This window comes from Microchirus variegatus, assembly GCF_963457635.1.
Source record: "Microchirus variegatus genome assembly, chromosome: 14".
Taxonomy (NCBI): Eukaryota; Metazoa; Chordata; class Actinopteri; order Pleuronectiformes; family Soleidae; genus Microchirus; species Microchirus variegatus.
Window position 1 is genome coordinate 27,513,540 of NC_139815.1, and position 21,901 is coordinate 27,535,440.

At 38.2% G+C, this 21,901-nt stretch overlaps 1 protein-coding gene across 1 annotated transcript in view; it reads left to right on the forward strand.

The window, feature by feature from the left end:
- The window catches only part of LOC310936566 (ephrin type-A receptor 6-like), a gene marked incomplete at both ends in the record, with an annotated part of 74,230 nt that extends 55,805 nt beyond the window's left edge, over window positions 1–18,425 (forward strand). Inside the window, 12 exons of the mRNA XM_083900639.1 lie at window positions 4,374–4,498; window positions 6,151–6,313; window positions 8,531–8,636; window positions 9,328–9,398; window positions 12,006–12,131; window positions 13,476–13,661; window positions 13,922–13,983; window positions 14,721–14,930; window positions 15,027–15,176; window positions 15,281–15,474; window positions 16,464–16,613; window positions 18,311–18,425. Coding sequence (XP_083756765.1) covers window positions 4,374–4,498; window positions 6,151–6,313; window positions 8,531–8,636; window positions 9,328–9,398; window positions 12,006–12,131; window positions 13,476–13,661; window positions 13,922–13,983; window positions 14,721–14,930; window positions 15,027–15,176; window positions 15,281–15,474; window positions 16,464–16,613; window positions 18,311–18,425 — 1,658 coding nt within the window. The remainder of the gene's footprint in view (window positions 1–4,373; window positions 4,499–6,150; window positions 6,314–8,530; window positions 8,637–9,327; window positions 9,399–12,005; window positions 12,132–13,475; window positions 13,662–13,921; window positions 13,984–14,720; window positions 14,931–15,026; window positions 15,177–15,280; window positions 15,475–16,463; window positions 16,614–18,310) is intronic.
- Between the last annotated feature and the right edge of the window lie 3,476 nt (window positions 18,426–21,901).

The window sequence follows — 21,901 nt, forward strand, 5'->3', positions numbered from 1 at the left end:
TTACATAAGAGGTTTTTAAGGGAATATTCTCTTTTTCGCTTTGACCAAAAATATAATTCCAATACATGGAAAGTTTAAAGTGGTTCTCACAAAGATGGGATAATTACACAGTGACACCCACATGTGCATGGTGATAGACACATAACATTATTCTGCATTGGTGCAGACTGAAAATCACCTCCGGTAATGTGATTCTCGCAAACCCATAAGTGGGTTATACATATTTATCTGCCCGGTAGCAACTGAAACATACCATCATTTCATATTTGAATGACATTTATGGTCACTATTTATCTATTTATTTTTTTGCATTACAATATTTTTCAGCAGATTCTGTCAAATCCGAAGCACAAACAGTTACATGAAGTAGACTTTTGGCAAAACAGGTGAAACTATTGCTCTATAGTATTATTATTATTATTATTATTATTATTATTATTATTATTATTATTATTATTATAAATTATAATTATAAGTCTATGCAGATGAGTGGGAATGAGTATTCTAAGGCAATAAATGTGTGTACATTTACTGTGACAAATACTTCCTCATCCCAAATAATCACATAATCTCTATAGTTGATAATATATTTTACGATCAAGCCAGATTACTGTAACGATGATTGCTGTATTATCTTCCGTTTCACTTCCAGGTTTGTTTTGATTATGATAAACTCCAGACTGTGTGTGTGTGGAGCATGCATATGGAATTAGATTTGTGTCAGGATTTACAACATACAACACTTTTCAACAAAGCAAACATCAATTTTTAAGAAGCAAATATAATATTTTATTGGATGAAAAAACATGTTCTTTGGGTATCTCGGCATCAGCCGATTAGAATTTATTAAGCGGCTAGTTATTACAAATTCCTGAGACTTTTTTTCGTCTCTAAACGCTGATGAGTCACAAAAACTGAATATTGTTTTTTTTTTTTTTACTGTTTCTCGCACAACAATTGTTGTAATTTTGTCAACGTTGAGCTGTCGTTGACATTTTCTGACATTTCCAGACGTAGATATTAATGGATTTAGCCGCATTTATCGAAATGGTCTTCGATGTTGAGCACTTTGTTTGTTTGTTTGTTGATCGTAGCAAACTCTGCACCGGTCACTTATTATTCATGACATTTGCAGAGCAAGTCAGTGGCGTTGGTTTCTCCCTGTCTTTCCTGTGCACCTTTGCATCATATACAGTGTCTGTACACGCTGTGCTGTACATTGGTGTCTGTGTGTCTGCTGTTTGCCATTAATAACCACAGCCCGACAGAGATGTGTGAGATGCTCCCATAACATATCTCAGCGCTCTGCTGTGTGTTGGCATCGCCTGCTAAAGAAAGCGTTACCTATAGAATGAGGTGACAGCTTAGTCTGTGATCTGATGATTAAATAGAAGGTTCAGTGATGGAGACGTCTGCTGTTTTTTTCATACAGCACATTATTCAGTTGCCTGAGGAAGAGGATTCATTTTGTTTAGAAAAAAAAGTTAATTCTGTAATTAAAGTCAGTATTCTACGGAAAAGTGTAACATGTAAAAGGAACTGAAAGAAAGAAAAAAGAAACAGCATGAATTCTGAGATTAAAGTCAAAATTCTGATTCTATTCTCATAATTCTGAATTTTTTTTTATCACAATTCTCATCTTTAATCTCATAATTCTGACTTTAATCTCATAATTCTGACTTTTGTCTCAGAATTCTGACTTTTTCTTTGATCTATTTTTTTTATTTTTTCTTAAAATTCTCATCTTTAATCTCAGAATTCCGACTTTTGTCCCTGAATTCTGAATTTAATCTCAAAATTCAGACTTTTTTTAAAATAACTCTGATTTTAATCTCATAATTCCTGAATTTAATCTCAAAATTCAGACTTTTTTGTTTAAAAACTCTGACTTAATTTCAGAATTCCTGAATTTAATCTCAAAATTCAGACTTTTTTGTTTCAAAACTCTGACTTTAATCTCAGAATTCTAACTGTAATCTCATAATTCTGACTTTGATCTCAGAATTCTGAATTTTTTCTCAGAATTCTGACTTTAATCTCAATTCATTAATAGTTTATTCTTTTATTAGTTAAGACAGCATAGCGAGGAAAAACTAGGGATGGTTTGGTGCCACTTTTTTATGCTCAATATCACAGACTTGAGTATCAATGCATGCTTTTCAACTGAACTCTCAATGACACAGCTGTGTGGATGCATTTACCACCTATAGCCATAATCAGCCATTTAAGAAACATAACTCAAAAATGTTGTCGTAAATTTGCAGCTCCTCCATATAAATAACCCATAAAATATTCACAAACATAATTACACTCGGCTACTTTAGCTCTTCTATCTTGAAAACACATCCACGCGGCTGAGGTGATTACTGCGGTGTAGTAAACATGTGGCGCCATCGCTCGACTTCTAGTCACTGAATCACACCTTTTAACAGTCTTTGCTTGGAGAAGTGTTTATGTGACAGGTTTACGGCTCGTATCAGAGTTTTCTCTCTTTTCTTTTACTGTTATCCAAACCTTTGACTGCGTCTCTCAGACAGTTGAAGATACTGTTGGAGTAAGGGTTAGTTTTGATGGTTTATGTTAGGGTTAGTTTTGATGGTTAGTGTTGATGGTTTAGGTTAGGGTAAGGGTTAGTTTTGATGGTTGGGGTAATGGTTAGTTTTGATGGTTTAGGTTAGGGCAAGGGTTAGTTTTGTTTAAGGTAAGGGCCTAAGCAATGCATTATGTCTACGCTGTGTCCTCAATAACACATTTTTTGTCACTTCAGGAGTGAACCTTTGCAGTGAATTTGTGAAGTGTGGACACGTTTTTTTATTTCTTTGTGAAAAAAAAATATTTTTGTGAGGACATTTTGACCTTGTGGGGACATTGTCTGGGCGTGCGTGCGTGCGTGCGTGCGTGCGTGCGTGCGTGCGTGCGTGCGTGCGTGCGTGCGTGCGTTTAACTCTGCTGCAAGGATTCTAAAGCACAAGGAAAACAGAGCATATTACTCCTGTCTGAGTTTCCCTGCACTGGATTCACCGTCTTTATATAAATGAAGGTCATTTTATTCACATACAAAGCTCTCAATAATAAAGCACCTTTGCACATTTTGGACCTTTTAATACCTTATCACCCAGCAAGAACCCTCAGGTCTGCTGAGTTTGTTGATTTTTTTTTTTCATCCTTTCCTTAAGTAGCTCACAAAAACCAGTTTAGAAGTTATTATGCACCAAAAACTGTGGAACAATCTCTCTGATTCCTTTCTATTCAGACACAGGGTGATTTTTGCTCTTCTCTTTTAGCCTTTTCCATTGGATTTTTTCATTGTATTTCATTTTTTTTAATAATCTGTGCCATGTTTAGAGGCCATAGAGATTGTGCAATAGACTCATGGTACTTCAAGTCTATATGCTATTCATTTTGAGTGTTACATTTTAAATCATGTGTTGTTTTTATTGTTTTCTATTGTATCTGTGAAGGCATTGATATGTGCAAATCTCCACATTGGGACGATAAAAGTGTATCATATCATATTTATTTATTTATTTATTTTTTAACCAGACATTTTCCCTTCATTAGAATCAGAATTCTTTAGAATTTAAATCACACTCAGGAAAGAAAATAAGCAACTTGAAATAAAAACATGAAACAATGATGTGCTTATTAAGAGTCCTATGGACTCAATGTTGCCTGAGTAACACTCCAACTTTCAGAAAAGCCCCTTCAAATCTGTGCAGACTTTTCTGCAGAGTATCCTGAAAACAACAGTGCGATCTTTGCAGGGGTTTTGTTTTCCAACAGTGATTTGCATTCCGGCGATGATGTTGCAAAACAGCACACGAGACAACAAAGGGATTGGCTCCATTATTTTTGGCAAAATTTGTTCAAGCACAGGCTTTATGAATAATTGATGGTAAATATTTGAATCTCTGCTCAGTGATTCTATTATCTCTATGCCCCCCCCAAAAAAAATCAGAGGTAATGACAAAAATGATAAACAGTCACTCTGCGTGTGAGGATTCAGTCAACGAAAATTGGTCTCAGGTCGCACATCCTGCTACAGCTGGACAGTAAAATGGTAATTTCCTTGGCCCTCCTTCTCCTGAGGGTATTTGTGTTTGTTGATGTTGACGCCGTTTGAACGAGGACTGAAGCATCTCTGAACTCGTGTGGATTCATTCTCTTTTTGGAAGGTGACCATGAGCTGCTCAGTCCTTCTTTTACAAATCCACGTCACTTCCATGCTTGTCTTGACTCACTCTTTGGCACAAAACATTTCACCGAGCTCATTCTAGATTTATACTAATCAACTAATCTGGAAACATGAATAAATGTTATTGTTCTTACTTAACCAACAAACCACACCTCACCACTCTTTGATTCATCATCAGGTCCTGCTCTGGTGGGTGCAGTCAGAAAAGACTGGGCCTCTCAAACGAGCATCGCCCTCTCCTGGTCAGAAGTGGAACAGCCTCCTTCAGACATAGTGGACTATGAGGTCAAATACTATGAGAAGGTAAGCAAATGTAAATAAGTTGGTCGGGACGTTCTTAGCCTATTCTTGGACCTTTTTGTGACAGTTCCATACATGTACCTGCCACATTATTAGGGACATAGTGGTAGAGATTGACACCTGGTGTGGTCTTCTGTTGTAGCCAATCTTCTTCAAGAAGATGTGTGTGTAAGAGTCTAGTCATTCTCCTTTGACCTCCAGCATTGTGAAGTCACTTTTTCCCAGAGAACTGCTGCTCATTAGATATTTTCTCCATTTTGGACCATTTTCTAGATCAGTGGTTCCCAACATTGGGACCATGAACCATGGCTCTAGATCATTGGTTCTCAAAGTGCGGCCCGGGGCCCAATGGCGGCCCGCAGAAACATTCCTGGTGGCCCCGCAATGAATTACAGTTGATAGTTTTAATCCAGGAGCGACTAAGCTTGTTAAATGTTTATTGGACATTACTGGATACAGACCAATAAGTGTAAACAAAAATACTGGGTATTTACCTGGTTTCTATATGGTGAATTTTAGTGTATTATTGTGTTATAAGCTGGTAATAAGCAGGTAGCTACAGCCCCCAATTACTAGCTATTTACCCAGTAAATATATGGTAACAGAAATGTGTTACTTGGTATTAACCCGTAATTAGAAGGTAAGAACAAAGGCCAAAATACTGTAATTACCCAGTAAATTATAAAGCGTTATTATATTATTGCTTAAATTACATTATATTAATGCTTATATTACTTAACGCTAAACTGTAGAACGGAAATCTGGTCATTAAAATTATTACAAATGGGATTTCTTTCTGGTTTTTTTCCTTTGGCGGCCCTCAGTTCAATGTTGGGTTCCTAAATTGGCCTCAGGTATCAAAACTTTGAGAACCCCTGATTTAGATGATGAATGTGCTTGAAAATCCCAGTAGATCAGATGTTTCTTGGTATTCTCAGACCAGCCTATCTGGCACTAACAACCATGCCGCAATTAAAGTCCCTTAAATCAACTTTCCTCCTCATTCCAATGCTTGGTTTGAATGTCAGCAGGTTGTTTTGGCCTTTTCTAGATGCTGAAAGGCACTGGATTGCTGCCATGTGATCGGCTAATAAGATATTAGCATTAAAAACATGGCTTTTGGTCTGAAATGTGCGTGTAGTCTTCTAGTTTGCTGGGTTAGTCATATTAGAAATCAACAATGTACTGAATAGCCAACATGGATGCAAAAAGAACTTCTTCTCAAACTTCTTCTACTTGAGCAGATTATGTCAGTTTTTTAGAGGAAGAGGGTTAGGGATTAGATGGTGTCCACCGGAGTGGACACGTCTGATTGACAGCTTATACTGTCAAATAAGTTCCTTGTTGCAGGTGATGGCTGTTTTACTTTACTTAATATCAGTTAAATGTGCACTTTATATACGAGGTCTATGGTTAACAAGTGTGCCGAATAAAGTGGCTGGTGAGCGTACGCAGAGAACAATTACTGCTCACAGAGGAATGTGCACTGGTAGCATGCTGACACCTAAATTTAAATCTTGAGCATTCAAAATGTATCTTGTGCTTGTTCGCCATCTGCTCTCATAGTTAATAGGATAAGAAAATATGTGTTGTGTTCAAATGTTGCAGCGATAACAACTTTATGCGTTTGTTTACCATCTGTTTCTGTTGTTCAGGAGCAAGAGCAGCTGAGCTACTCGTCAACACGCACCAGAAATCCCAGCGTGGTGGTGACGGGCCTCAGACCGTCCACCGTCTACATCTTCCACCTGCGCGCTCGCACTGCAGCTGGCTACTCCGCGTACAGCCCCACCTTTGAGTTCACCACTGCGGCTGAAGGTACGACTTCAGAGGTGCCGCATCTTCGCTCACGCTTCTTCTGGATTTGTGTTTAGGGAGGCACTGTCACTGATTTTCAGTCAGTCAATGAGTATGGAGTTAAGTTTTAATGCAATGTACAGGAGGTGAAGAAGAAGAAGAAGGGAGTTTTAATGTGGAGACATCTGTGTTGATCAATGATCCCATAAAATCCCTGGAGACAATTCATGGTTGGTCTTTGCTACGGATCAGTGAAACTCATCAGTGCCTCTTCAGGCATGAGCCAGTTATTTAAATGTTTATAAGCTCTTGTATAAGTTCCTGATCCAGGCTTCACATTCGTGCTTTTATTACATTTTTTTTCTTTAATGCAGAATGCTCTGATGATTTTAATCCTGTTACAGGAAGAAATACCCAACACACTTTTTGTTAGTGATAAATATGTAGATGTCCACCTTTGCACTCATTTTCTTCCAGTAATACTTAGTGATGTAGGTCATGTATATAGTTGGATTTTGTTTCTACATGTGGGTCATTTTTGCTACACTTTGTTCAATCCATACAAGTCACAATCCCACATGTAGAAGCTTCGAGCAGTGGTTAAGACAGTTTCCCTCCATTTTGAACAAACAGGATGGTTAAGGGCTCATCTAAATAAATGGTAAATTGGATCACATTGTACGTGTATAAAAAAAATGATTTGATCTACAAATTTACAGAGGCTCAACAGCTCATTTATCAATTTATTCAGGGTTACGTCTGGGTTTACTAAACTGTAACTTTTCCCCAGAAACAAGTTGATAACAGCTGTATAATAAACTTAACCAATTATATTTGAAGTTTTCCCAGAACGCCATATTTTATTCATATTCATATTTGAGGTCTCAGTAAGAAAGCATAATATACCCACGGCATAAATACTGCATAGAAAATTAGGACAACCCATATAGTTTGAAACAAATGTTACAAATTATGTAACAGATAAAAAATGTATTAAGAAAAACAAACCGTAATGTAAAATAGAAAGAAATGCACCCAAAAACTCGTAGTAGTTATGATGAGATAGTCCCAGATATCACTGAATTATCATGTTTGTGTTTTGTTTTTTAATTTAGGAAGAGAAGCCAATTTATAATTCAACAAGTCATCCAGTTTAGCAGAGTAGTAAGAACTAAAGTCTGGGTTTTGTAATCCTCAAAATATTGAACCTTAAAGCAAAAACCACAAAGACAAATCTTTCATTTGTAGATAGACGGCACGTTTTAAAAGTAAGAGAAGTTGCTATTCATGTGTTCACTGATCGAGAGTGGAACACATTTAAATGAACTTTTTTTATATGGTTAATGAATGTTTGCATTGTTGTTTTTTCTGTTGTTGTTGTCAACAAAAAAATAACTGTTCCATGTCAGTCTCTGTAATCTGACATATAGAGGTGAGGAAACATTAAATCAATCCCAGAAAAGTAGTAAGTAAATTAACAGAAAAAATGTCTTATATACAAATATATAAATAAATGACAAATGTATGAAATATTAAAAAAAAGTTTCTCATATTTAATAATCTATGAAAGATCCCCAAATCTTAAGGAATTTTAGGGTGCGCATTAGAGAATTAGAACCTTAAAGGTGCCATGTGTAAGAATGTGGCCAAAAACAGTTACTACATTCAAATTCAAAATACCGAGGTCTTTTTGGTTTGGTTTTCTGATGTAACTGGCAACCCGTGGTTGCTCGGCAGCTGAGACTCTACTGACTGCAATGACTGGTAGACGGCGGTAGGTGGCGCCACATGCCAAAACATGATTTCAAAACATAAACATGATTTACAGTCTGCAAAATATTTTTTTAATGCAAATATTTTGTCTGTACTGTTGTTGTTGGTGAGTTCAGTTTGTTATATGAACATTATTCCTGAGTCTCTGTGACATATTAGGAGGATTTTATGATTTATTACATAATGCACCTTAAGTTATTCTACATATATACAATAAATCATATAATTCAACCATTTTTTTAAACAAGGAGGAAAGGTGGACTTCCAGTAACAAGCATTGTATGACACTGTAAATATGCAACAGCTTCTTTTACATTTCAAATAGATATAAATATGGAAAACATTTAATCAAGCAACAGAAAAACTGTTCAAAAACCTTATTTTATCAAAATAGTGTTGTTAGTAACAACAGCTGTTGACGAGTCTTATCTCGTGTTTTCCTCATCATTCTTGTACATTCCTCAGATCCCGATGTTGCCGATCAGGGTCAAGTCCTGGTGGTTGTCACAGCGTCTGTGGGCGGATTCTCCCTGTTGGTCATCCTCACTCTCTTCCTCCTCATCACTGGACGGTAAGTGTGTGTGTGTGTGTGTGTGTTCGTCTCTCTGATGCCCGGCTTATCTTAAACGCCACTCACACACGTATTATACCTGTTTTTGCTTCTCCTAATCTCCAGAGTGATGCTACAGCAGGAAGCCTCTTAATAGACTCTCTTTTGCCACCAAGCAGGCTCTTATTTTCCAAATGGCTGAACCAATTTTCTGCCTAATTACTCAGCATGTAATCCATGTACCAGCAGTTTGCTCCATTCAATTCAGTTCGCCTCTGGTTCACGGGATTTCACCATTAGTGGCATTTGATAATAAAGAATGAAAAATGACCAAGACTTATGACGTACGTTGTTTTTCAGGATTTATTTTGCTCTACCAAGTTTTATTTTTTGAAAAGTTACACAATGACATTTAAAGCTGTTGATGTTCTGCCTATAGCTAGTTTTAGGCCAATTACACATGTAGACATGAGTTAAACATAGCTTGTTTCTGTGTATTTTGGCCTTTTATGTACATGCTGTGGGCTAGCTCTGTGAAAACTTCTACCAGAATGAATAGTTTCTATGTGAGGACAGGAAAAGCTGAGTTGTTGGCTTGTAATGTGCGCTGCGTCTTTCCTTACTGGCAAAGAATGAACTAATAATAATAATATTTGATAAAGCTAAAGCCTGACTGAGGGTTATGGTTTACCCTCTCAATGACTGTCTGCAGGTGTCAGGGTTACATCAAAGCCAGGATGAAGTCAGAGGAGAAGAGGAGGACTCGCTACCACAGTGGACATGGTAGAGTATATCATTCACTTTCAAATTACAGATTTGCACATTAATATATATAATTCTCTCCCATTAATGAGGAAAACTTGATTATAGGACAATATACATATGGGTCTATGAGCATTTGTATTAAAAGGATTCATAGGTAAAGTGTTTTCTCTCCACTTTTTTTTTACCTTGTTGTTTGTTCTTTCCTGTCGTGTGTTTGGAAGGCGTCACGTAGGCAGGAGGAAGCACAGCAGGCTCAACAAATCAGTAGGAAAAGTTTTAGTCTGTTACGGAGCCGAGCTCCAACACTCTGGAGACAGAGGCAAAATAGAATATATATCTCAGATGAAGCCTTTAAACCTGTACAATATAAGCTAACACAGCTATAAAGTACATTAAGTCCCCAGCTCAACCGAACAAGGTGTTAGAGAGGAAGTTTCAGTTATAATTCACAGTGTTCAGTGTTCAGTGCTGCAGCAGCAGCTTCTCCTGCCTCAGCCAGAGAGGAGGAGGAGGAGGAGGATGTTGAAGTCTGGCTGCCTGCAGTGTCTTTATACACATGCATCTCTCTGGGACCTTTTCATTGTTTTTCTTCATCTTTTCTGATATATTTTCTTCTTCCCCTCTAACCCAACAATATACCTGGAGCACATACACTAACAATTACAGTTTCACACAGCAAGGAATCAACTCCTCAGCAAAAATGGAAAGCTGTGTGCTTCATTTATTTATGTGTAGCCTACGGGCAAATGTTTGGGTTTTTTATTCATTTTAAAGTCCATGTAAAACAGAGTTTTTCTCCTCTTCACATATAATATATGTAAGAAAATAGTGGCTGAGAACATGTGGAAAATAAAGGCCAATTCCAATTCCTATCTTAACTCTCAATCTTAACCCTCAAGCTCAACCCTTTATCTAAACTGGCCTCAAAACCAAGTGTTGAGGGTTATTTTGTCACTTAGAAATAGGACACCCCTTAAATGCAGATATGTCTTCAGACTGTAGGGGGCAGAATAACGCGAAAGCTGCGTCCAGTCTGTCAACTCCAAAAAAGAAGAAGAAGAAGAACACATTTACGTCAGGATTATTTATTCTGATCCGTTTGTCAGTCAAGTTATTAGGTTGTCAGTTAGTTATAAGATGATACTCATACAAATATTCAGCTGACAGTTACCACACACCACGACTTATTGAAAAGTAAACCACACCGGCCGACTATTGACAAAAGATGGTGAAATAAAAATAAATGTTAGGCAACAATGACATAAGTAATCCATAATATGGGCCTAAACTAAGATAAAACAATGGTTTTCATCATGTTTATATCTCTATTAACAAAGAAAATACTTAATTTGTAGCGTACTTACGATGCCATCTTTGTTATGTTAAAACACGCAATGCATTCTGGGTAGCCCTTGCTCCCAAGGGTGGTCTCTGAAAATCTCAATATTGAGGGCGATACAGCCCTTAAACTTGACCCTCAACTTAATTTATCTGAGAATCAGGACAGAACTTGAACTAGAGGGAGAACATTTTTGAGATTGAGGGTTAAGTAAGGAATTGGAATTCACCCTAAGTGTAGTAATGAATTATGGAGGAAATAGTGAAAGTAGTTTCTCTCCAGTCGTCTGTTCAGGATTTTTAAGTGTCTTCATAATTGTCTCAATGGTAACGATATAAAAATCAGTGAGATTAATAAGTGGTTTACTATTCACTTAACTGCCCCTCAGTCCTGCTTTTGGTTCACTAGCTAACTAAAATGTATTTGTCTTGAATATGCAAAAATACATAGAAAACAGCTGCAGTACCACTGACAGAGAAGGAGGGCGACAGAGAGCACGACTGTAGCTAAACCAGGTTTGAAATGGTGGAAATGTTACTGATCTATATGTTTGTTAAAGTGGTTTGATACCGGAGCGTTTATCAATCAATCAATCAATCTTTATTTATATAGCCCACAGTTTACAAAACATAGTTTGTCTCACGGGACTTCACAGGGTTGGTAACATCCTCTGTCCTTAGACCTTCGACCAGGGTAAGGAAAAACTACCAGAAAAAAAAAAAACCCTTGTAAAAGGGAAAAAGGGTAGAAACCTTAGGGAGAACCACAGGTGAGGGATCCACTCCCTGGACGGACAGACGTGCAGTAGATGTTACCCAAAACATACAATACACAATGACAAGAATAATTACATATAAATTATGTACAAATACTGAACACTAACCCTGGTCCTCACCCTGGACCCTGGACCACAGGTCCCCACCAAAGCAAACAGGCCAGTATGTGTGTGTGGTAGTACAAATGCCCCATGTTGGTGAATTATACATGACATGAAATCAAATTTTTAAACAATTTTAAATCATTTAAACTTGTTAAGGAGGTTAGTAAGACATTTTTTCTGTGGGGTGACAAAGTCAGACATGGGATTTTTATCACTTTACAAGGACTTTAAAGAAAAAGAAAAGAAAAAAAAATTAAAAAATTTAATTTAATGCAAACTTTCTCCATTTTTATTATGGGATTAAATGTTATGCTTTTGTTTTCCTGCAACGCAACTGTAAATTACTGTTTTACTTTGAAATAATATGCTTGGTATCATATTGTATGTTGTGCTTCTTGTCTTCCAGTCCCGTTCTCTGGAATAAAGACATATGTGGATCCAGATACATATGAAGACCCAACTCAGGCTGTGGAGGAGTTCGCCAAAGAGATAGACCCCTCGTATATCTGCATTGAACGGGTGATTGGTGCAGGTAACATTTAATTATTACACATAATCTCTGTGCTGTTCCCCAAACTGATATTACACTAGCATTTGTAAAATAGCTTGGTCAACCGCATTGTCTCACTACATCCTAAAATAATTTGATTTAAAAAGAAAACCCTAAACTTAAATTTAAAGATGCAACAGCAAAATATCATGTCCCTTGCATTTTCTGTTTATCCTGTGTCACAGCAGTGGCAGACATTGTTAAGGGAACAGGTACATTTCCTCAGACCCAGTGTTGTCTCTTAATAATTCTGCATGAAAACACAATAAATACCATGTGAACTGTAGACTCTTCATAGTTTTGGATACAGCATTATGCAAATCCTTGTGCCGTAGAAGCAAAGAGCTTAATGTAGTGAAGCAAGGCTTACAAGGAATATGGTGGGTTTTTTATAAAATCCCCATTACACTGTGCAATCACTTTTAACATCATAAGGCTCGATAAAGTTGTCAGTTTAAGCTTTAAAACACTGAAAGTGAAAACGTAGTTGTCTATAGCTAGTTTTAGGCCAATTACATGAGCTATACATAGCTTGTTTCTGTGTATTTTGGCCTATTTTGTATTTTGTACACATGCTAACTGTGGGCTAGCTCTCTGAAAACGTCTTCCAGAGTGAAGTTTATATGTGTGGACAGGAACAACTGAGTTTTTGGCTTGTAATGTTGTTTGCAAGACGTTCGTTGCATAATAGCACTGGACTTTGCCAAATGTGTGCTAGTTTCAGCGTTGCTACGTACACAGTTTATTTTCCTTGTTAGCACATTACAGTGTCTTATGTGTGTTTGTTTTCATGTGGATGAAAGAATTCTTTTAAATATAGAGTGAGAGGACAGGATCATTTTTCACACCTGAGTTTTCAAAAATACCCATGTGCGTATGGACTAGAGCTTAGATTCTTTAGCAGTAATATTTTACAGCTCCAAAGAGCACACACACTGAACTCCACAGTAACAAGTCTTAAAGCGTGGCAGTTAGAGACCAGTCTTTTAATGCCCCCAAGTAACACGGTCATATTTTATACTGGGTAACAATTTTATTTTATGAGAATTGTTCAACCCCATAAAGTTCCACTTTTAAATTATCATATCCTCTTAGCAAGCTGATTATAAAGAAGTTTATTATCCAGCACCTTAGAAGAGCAGACTCACAACTGCTGACTATGAATAATAATGTTTGACGCTTCATCAAACTGAACAGACTGTGACTGTAATGGAGCCTCTTACTTACTTCATACTTATTGTCTGTCTTTTTTGTGTGTGCGTGTGTGGTATGGGCTCCATCTAGTGGAGGCAGTGTTAAATGACCTACTTTTTTCAAAATTTGCAGGTGAATTTGGTGAAGTCTGCAGCGGCCGATTGCGCATACCTGGAAGGATGGACATAGCTGTGGCGATAAAGACACTTAAAGGCGGCTACATGGATCAACAGAGGAGAGACTTTTTGCGTGAAGCCTCAATCATGGGGCAGTTCAACAGCCCCAACATCATCAGGCTGGAGGGAGTTGTCACTAGAAGTAAGCATCCTATGTGTGTTCAATACCCTGATTCAGAATTACACAATATTAGGCACTGACATGATGGAGAATGAGATGAATAATTGGTACAATAGTCTCGTCACTTCCTCCAACTGACCTGAAAATGGCATTTTGGCTCAACTCCTGTCTTCTACAACCCTCCGTATCATTCCTCCGAAATCCAGTGGCTTTTGGTATTTCATTTCACTTTTCTCTATCCCTGTTTACATCTCATATCATGTCTTTTGACGCTCCCTCAGGCAGACCAGTGATGATAGTAGTGGAGTACATGGAAAATGGAGCACTTGACTCTTTTCTCCGGGTAAGATAAATCTATCCTCACACATACCTGTACACCTTTTTAAAGAAAGAGCCACCTCTTATTTAGGTGTGGTGATATTGGGCATTGACTTCCCTGACCTCACTGCCTAAATCAGGGGTCTCAAACTGGCGGCCCCCCAATCGATTACATGTGGCCCCCCACTTAATATCATGTTATAGTGAAAACATGGCCCACGACCTCACCGTCATTTAAACAGAGTGTGTAGCTGAGGCACACTGTGTTAGAATATAATATATGTTTGCTAGCAATGTTTATTATAACTGTAATAATAAGACATTTGGCCATAATTATCCCATTTTGAAATTTATCATATACAACATTCAATTACATATAGAAATACACTTGCCACGAATGGCAGTGGCCAAATTTTAATTACAGTTTTCCACACTATTATTTATGTAATTTAGAATAAATGTCTGTTTGTGTCTGTGCAGCAATTCCATCTTCTGCTGTCAATATGTTTGTGCCTCACAGAAAAATCCTAACGATGGATTTGAATCACTGAAATCACACGATAACATATTTGAATATATATTAATATATATATATATATATGGGTGCAGCAGTGGAGTGTGTGGTGTGATGTAGAATTGCTGGTTTTCTCTATGGGCTTTGGTGTGGGACACTTAGGTTTCCAGCCAGAAAATCAAGTGGCAAACATATTCCTACAGTAAAAAAATAAAAGAATAATTGTCTGTTTTTCACACCCTCTCCAGACACGTGACGGGCAGTTCACTGTGCTCCAGCTGGTGGGTATGCTCCGTGGCATCACAGCAGGCATGAACTATCTCTCAGACATGGGTTACATTCACAGAGACCTTGCCGCTCGCAACATCTTGGTGGATGAAAACCTGGTGTGCAAAGTGTCAGATTTTGGGATGTCCAGAGTCCTCGAAGATGACATCGAAGCAGCCTACAATGCAACAGTGAGTCAGGGTCTAACAGTGAGGTCCAGAATCTGTGCGTCATGCTGCTAAAATCTGAATATATAGAGCTCTGAATAACAAGCCTCTGTGTCTCAGGGAGGAAAGATACCAATTCGCTGGACGGCACCAGAGGCTATTGCTTATGGAAAGTTTTCTTCAGCTAGCGATGTGTGGAGCTACGGTATAGTCATGTGGGAGGTGATGTCGTATGGAGAGAGGCCATACTGGGAGATGTCTAATCAAGATGTAAGCTATGAGTAGTCCACATCCACTGAGTCCACCATTGTCACTCCTGTGTATCTTTAATTGGTGCAAACAATGATCCGTTATGTGTGTTATGTTCATCTCAGGTCATTTTGTCAATTGAAGAGGGTTACCGTCTCCCAGCGCCGATGGGCTGCCCTGTGACACTTCACCAGCTGATGCTGCACTGCTGGCAAAAGGAGTTCGGCCAGCGCCCGCGCTTCAGCGACGTGCTCTCTTTCCTCGAAAAACTCATCATCAATCCCAGTAGTTTGCTCACTTTGGTGAATGATGCTCAGAGGTAAGTATCATTACAAATTTGGATTCAAATCATGTTTGAAATACCTTTTAAACATCAATTTAAACGACCCAAGTCGTGTCAAATACCACTCATTGTTATGTTAGCGAGTGCTAACTCGCAACATTAACAACAGGAGATTAACTAATGGTGCGTTCCAGAGCCCATCCAAACAAATGGGATGTGGGACTTATCCTACCTGAATTGTACTAGCTTCTACTTCAAAGCGTTCCAGGCAATTGAACTGGAATGTTAAAAAACATGGACGATCGCGGCGCCTTCGCTTTATGTTTGAAGAGGCATTTTGACTGTCAGCAATTCAGTCTACTTACATACACAAGCAAGCCGTTTATGTAAAAGCATTACATATCAATATGTAACGTCATGACTATACTTTTACCGTAGCCCTACATATCTTCATGCTAACGGATAATGTGACCCCATGGGCGCCGCCATTATTCTCCGACTTCATTTTGGTGAAGTGGGGGTAGGTCGATCAGACCCGACTTGGCTAGTAGGAGGTCCCACAGTGCACTATTTGTAGTTGGAGGTAGGATAAGTCCCACGTCCAACTGGTTTGGATGGGCTCTGGAACGCACCATAAAATGTTAATTACGTGGTTAGCACGTTAGCTTAAGTCAGTGTTTTAACTAACTGAAATAATGTTGTCCCCCCAAGCATAAATATTAATGATGTTGACATTGACAACAAAAATAATTGTGGTCGTAGGTTGTGAAAATCATCTTTCTCGCACAAAACTTATTATAGATACTAGAAATAAGTCTCCAATGTAAAATGTATATAATTACTACACTGGCCACTTTATTAGGGACAGAGGACACCTCATTAAAGTGGCAGGAGTGGTTGTAGCTCATGGGTGCGTAGAGAATATGAAGTTTATGGATTTTGACCTTCAAGAAAAACTATTGTTCAAATACGACCATTACGATTATGCTTATGTCGTGCTTAACTTTGTCTTTTGTCATCCTCAGTTTCCCTGACTCCCCAGAAAGCTTGCCAGACTACCCTCTGTTCATCTCCATCGGCGACTGGCTGGACTCCATCAAAATGAGCCAGTATAAGAACAACTTCCTCGCAGCTGGATACACAACACTGGATTCTATTTCAACCATGAGTATAGAGTGAGTGAAGAAAAATTACAAAACGGAGTGAGGTCTGCAAAAAAAAAAAGCACACGATAAAGAAGCAGTAGAGTGGAAACTTGAAATTTGTGTGTTTCTATACAGTAAATCCGTCTTACGTACATAGCCTTCCTTTAGTGGTTTGTTGTTGTTTTTTTATAATGATAATGATGCATGTAAGTATCCTGGCTTAAGGGTCCAGTGTGTAAGAATTAGTGACATGGTCAATGGTGAGACTGCAGTGAACAACAGTGGCCTTTCCGTACCAGAAAACATGTCATTCTTTTTCGTTGGCAGAGAAAGGTTCTGCATTAAATCTTAAAATGCACGCTTTCGCAGGTTTGTCCATTCAGGCTGCTGTAGAAACATGACACAAGATGGCGGTCTTCGTAAACAAGACCCTTGCCTAAAGTACAGTATGTGTGTGTAAAAGGATTATTCCAAGGCAAAGAAAAACCAAATGATTATGAAATTAAAGTCATTATACACTTATGCAAACATAGGTAGTATTTTCAGTATCTACCAATAAATGCTCCTAAAAGTTGCATGTCCGTGGCCTTCACATTCCAGAAAGCAGAAATTCCCACCCCTAACAGAGAGATGCCTAAATTCCCATATACATAGTACATATAAAAGCCTAATTATCCAATTAGTTTATTTTTTTAAGTGATGACACACTTATAGAAACATACTTATGAATAGTATATTTAATTTCTGCCTATAAATACTTTTAAATGAACTTTACACACTGGGCCTTTAAAAGTGCATTATGTAATAAGTCTAAAGCAACTGGCCATAAAATCTCAGGAGACTCAGGAATAATGTTCATATAACAAACTGAACTCACCAACAACAACAGTAAAGGCAAAGTGTTTGCATTAAAAAAAATATTTTGCAGACTGCAAATCATGTTTTGGCATGTGGCGCCACCTACCGCCGTCTACCAATCATTGCAGTCAGTAGAGTCTCAGCTGCCGAGGAACCACGGGTTTCCAGTTACGTCAGAAAACGAAACCTAAAAGACCTTGGTATTTTGAATTTGAATGTGGTAACTGTTTTTGGCCACATTCTTACATATGGCACCTTTAAGCAGCAGATACGCTATATGGACCAAAGTATTGGGACGCCTGACCATGACACCAACAGGAACTGTAATGACGTTTTCAAATACAGGACTTTAATATGGAGTTGGTCCCTCTTTTGCAGCTATAAACAGTTCTTGGAAGACTTTCCTCAAGATTTTGAAATGTTTCTATGGTAATTCTTGGTCATGGTCTCTGAAAATCTCAATATTGAGGGTGATACAGCCCTTAAACTTGCCCCTCAACTTAATTTTTCTGAGAATCGGGACAGCACTTGCACTAGCGGGAGCGCACATTAATTTTTTGAGATTGAGGGTTAAGATTGAGGGTTAAGCAAGGAATTGGAATTCACCCCAAGGGTGATGACGCTTTCATTGGAGATAAGGGACATGATTGAAACAATTGAATTCATTACTTAACTGGGGTGACCAAATATTTTGTCCATTTCGTGCATGTCTTTTCAGATTCTTGTATATATACTTAAACTCTATAGTTCCCGTTCTTGTTATAAACTTGAATTAACGTGTTTGTCACAGGTTAAAGACATTGGTGGACATTTCTGTCTCATGATTTGTCTTGTCTTGTACACAGTAAAACTCTTCTTCTCCCCTTCAGCGACATCAGGCGCATCGGGATCTGTTTGATCGGTCACCAGAGGAGAATCATAAGCAGCATTCAGTCTCTGCGTCTGCAGCTTCACCACATCCAACAGAGTGGCTTTCAAGTGTGAGACCTGCTGCACAGAGACAGAGACTGTGGTGTGAGTGTGTGTGTGTGTGTGGGGGTGTGTGTGTGTGTGTGTGTGCGCGTGTTGCTGGAAAACAATCCCAACACCAGACTGTTAGGTGAAAGAGATGACAACACGCTGCTCTGGAGAGAGCAGTGGACCTCTGGGTCACACCTGGTCACGATCAAACACCCAACACATCATCTTATGGATTATTATCAATTAAAACCTCCACAACAGCCAACCTCCGTCTGCGTCGGTCGAATGCGCTCTGTTAAATATCTCGGCGAGCGCGAGCATTCACTTGAATATCTCTTCTCTGGCATCGATTCAAGTGTTCACCGATACCTCTTCTCTCTCTACAAGTGACAATCCAGTAGTTTCTATTGACTTTGAATGGTTTCAAGTCTGTTACCTCATGATCAGAGAAGATGTGGATATTATGGTGTGGGTGTAGTGGGTGCTACAGTGTGTGATTTCTAATAACAAACCGTTCCAGCTGGTTTAAGTAATCGACTAATCACTAGACATGAAAAAAGACGGAATGGGTAAATACAATCATGTTTTTTTTTATTTTTTTTTTGTGAACTGAAGACCGCTGAATGTCAAAAGATTTTATAGACACGTGTTGGACCCTCATGATAAAGCAGTATGTCCTGTAAGAAAAAAAGTCTTGTGGAAGTTGTACATTTTATTCAGTATGTTTGTTCCTGAATAAATTAGCCTATTTTAAAATACTCTGTTTTTGTCCCCTGCTTTTTAACACCCTGTTGTCGTGCACATTAACTAAGCAGGTATCCATGGATCCATGGACACACACACACACACGCACACACGCACACACACACACACACACACACACACACACACACACACACACACACACACACACAATACCAGTGTCCTCTTAATTGTCCCTCAAGAGACTTGACACGTTTTCTGGACATGAAGACTCGTCAGGTGAGTTTGTAAACCAGGTGCTGATGATCTTACACAGACACAGACAGAAATTTTTGTGTAATTTTGTGTTAATCATCATTTTACATATAAATCAATTTGGATATTATGATTGGGTTTATTTTGAAAATAAATAAATACTATACAAATGTTTTAAAGCACAAAAAAGTGCATAATAATATGTAGTATCTAAAAAAGTGTCAATGTCTCAACGAAAAATGAATGGACACATTTAATGCAACTTTAGAGCTTAAAGTTTTTCTGTTGTTAAAGCTTTTATGTGTGTGTTTTCACATTTTATGAGGCAAATTGTGTTCATAGCCTATACAAATACATGTTGACACAAAAATAATAATAAATAGCCATTTTAAGCCCACAATTTAAAAACTGTTTACTTCTGCTGGTAATTTCAGTCTTTTTCTATCTATAGTTGGTTCTGCCAGAGATTTTCCTGCTTTCTCTCCACTGACACTAAAATGTTTTGATTCCATCTAATTGTTAGCTCTTCGATTTTCTTTTGAAAAGGCTTTGGGATAATGAATGTTGTGTTTAGGGTCTGTGAAAATAAAACTGATTTCATTTTCATTTATTTCAGTTTCTCTCTCTCTCTCTCTCTCCCTAGTTATATTGCAGCAATGCTCAGACTGCTCTTTTATCATTTGGAGCCACAAATAATGTTGTTAATGCAGAGCTGTTTGTGTACTTACTTATTCGGTTATTAGTACAAATCACAGTCTCACCTTTGAAAGAGCTTTGTTTAACCTGCAGATGGCGCACTTGAGTCAGCTCTGTGACTCCACTGCAGCACTAATAATGGCTCTGAAGGATGGGAAAAGTGAGGCCAGTTCAGGTATATTTGTATAATTTGATGTTTTAAGTACACAGGGGAACCGAACCAGGAAGCGGAATCATACCTGGACGGCACACAGGCGGAGACTGTGATCCAATCCAAGCCAACTTTGTTTGTAAAGCACTTTAAAAACAACCATAATGGACCGTGGGCAAGTGCTGTACAGAATAATAAATACAAGACAGAATAAATAAAGATGTAAAGGGTCACACAAGGCAATAAAATAAATCTTAAAACAATTCTATTCCTATTTTGTTTTTGTTATTTTTGTATTTTCATTTCATTTATTTAATTATTGTTTTCCTATTTGACATTTTTGCTGCTGCAACAAGTGAACCTCCCTATTTGGTGATTTGATGTGTCTAATCAAATGACCTGAAGGGGCGGCAGTGAGTCCATACTGCGTCTAATCTGCCATACACTGTGACAGAGGAAGAGTCGGCTCTCTGGTCTCCCGGCAACAGTGTAAATAACTCGATGCTTCTGAAGTGAAGTGAATGAAACTCGGCTTCTATCCCGGTTATTTGATGGACTAACATCAGGGGACGCGAAGTGAATCCCGAGAACAACATCCTGAGGCTAAAAATCACAGGTAAAATCCGGCTCTGCGGTTAGCGACAACAAGCTAACGTTAGCCAGCGCGTTAGCGCCATATATAAAGCACTTAAATTCTGAGTCAAATAACTCAAACTCATGTCATGTTTGTTACCTTCATGTTTTAATTACATTTTAAACGTCGATTTAAACGACCCAAGTCGTGTCAAATATCACCCATTGTCACGTTAGCGAGTGTTAACTAGCGACATCAACAACAGGAGATTAACTAAAATGTTAATTACGCGGTTAGCACGTTAGCTTAAGTCAGTGTTTCGTCAGCTGTAATGAGCCTTTGCTCTGTGGCTCATTCACATTCACTCTCTGAACAGTTTGTGCTCAGTTATTAACAGAAGCTTCGTGTTTAAGTCGCCTGGAGTCTTTGCTTCTTGTTTTTCCAAAATTGCCGTCAACATTGACAACATACAGTAGGGGTGAGAATCACAGGGTACTTCACGATACGCGGTCCACAATTCCCATAATATCACGATACAGCGATTCGGTGATAATCAATGTATTGCACGATAATCCTATAGTGAAACAGGACGATATCTGTGCATCTGTAGAAAACAGAACCTCTGTGAAAATGTAGGATGTCTTTCTATTTATTCACAACATAGAGAACAAAGTGCATAAAGTCTATGTAGTGAACGTAGATGGAGCATATCTTAAAGTAGCTTTCTCCACCATTATCCTGCTGTAAACACCATCTTCTTAGAATAGACATGAAGTAGCGACACCCGGCGACTAAAACTGTCAGGGACTGTTAGAGCGCCTTTATTTGTTCATTACTGTCTTGATATTTGTCCTGGCTTATTGATTACCCACAAACTACACACTTATGAAATATATATTTTCATGTCTCAGTTTCTATAGATGTGAGCACACACACAGATAATATGTTTTCCCATTCCTCACCCCAACCATCTCTGCTAAATACTTTATCCAAAAGCCTAATATCTAAATGAAATGTGTCATCACAACTACGATAAATACACAAAATGTCATACATTTCAGTTGTAAGTGTGGATATTTTACACCTTAACAATATGCCACAATCTTCTGATTTCTTTAATTT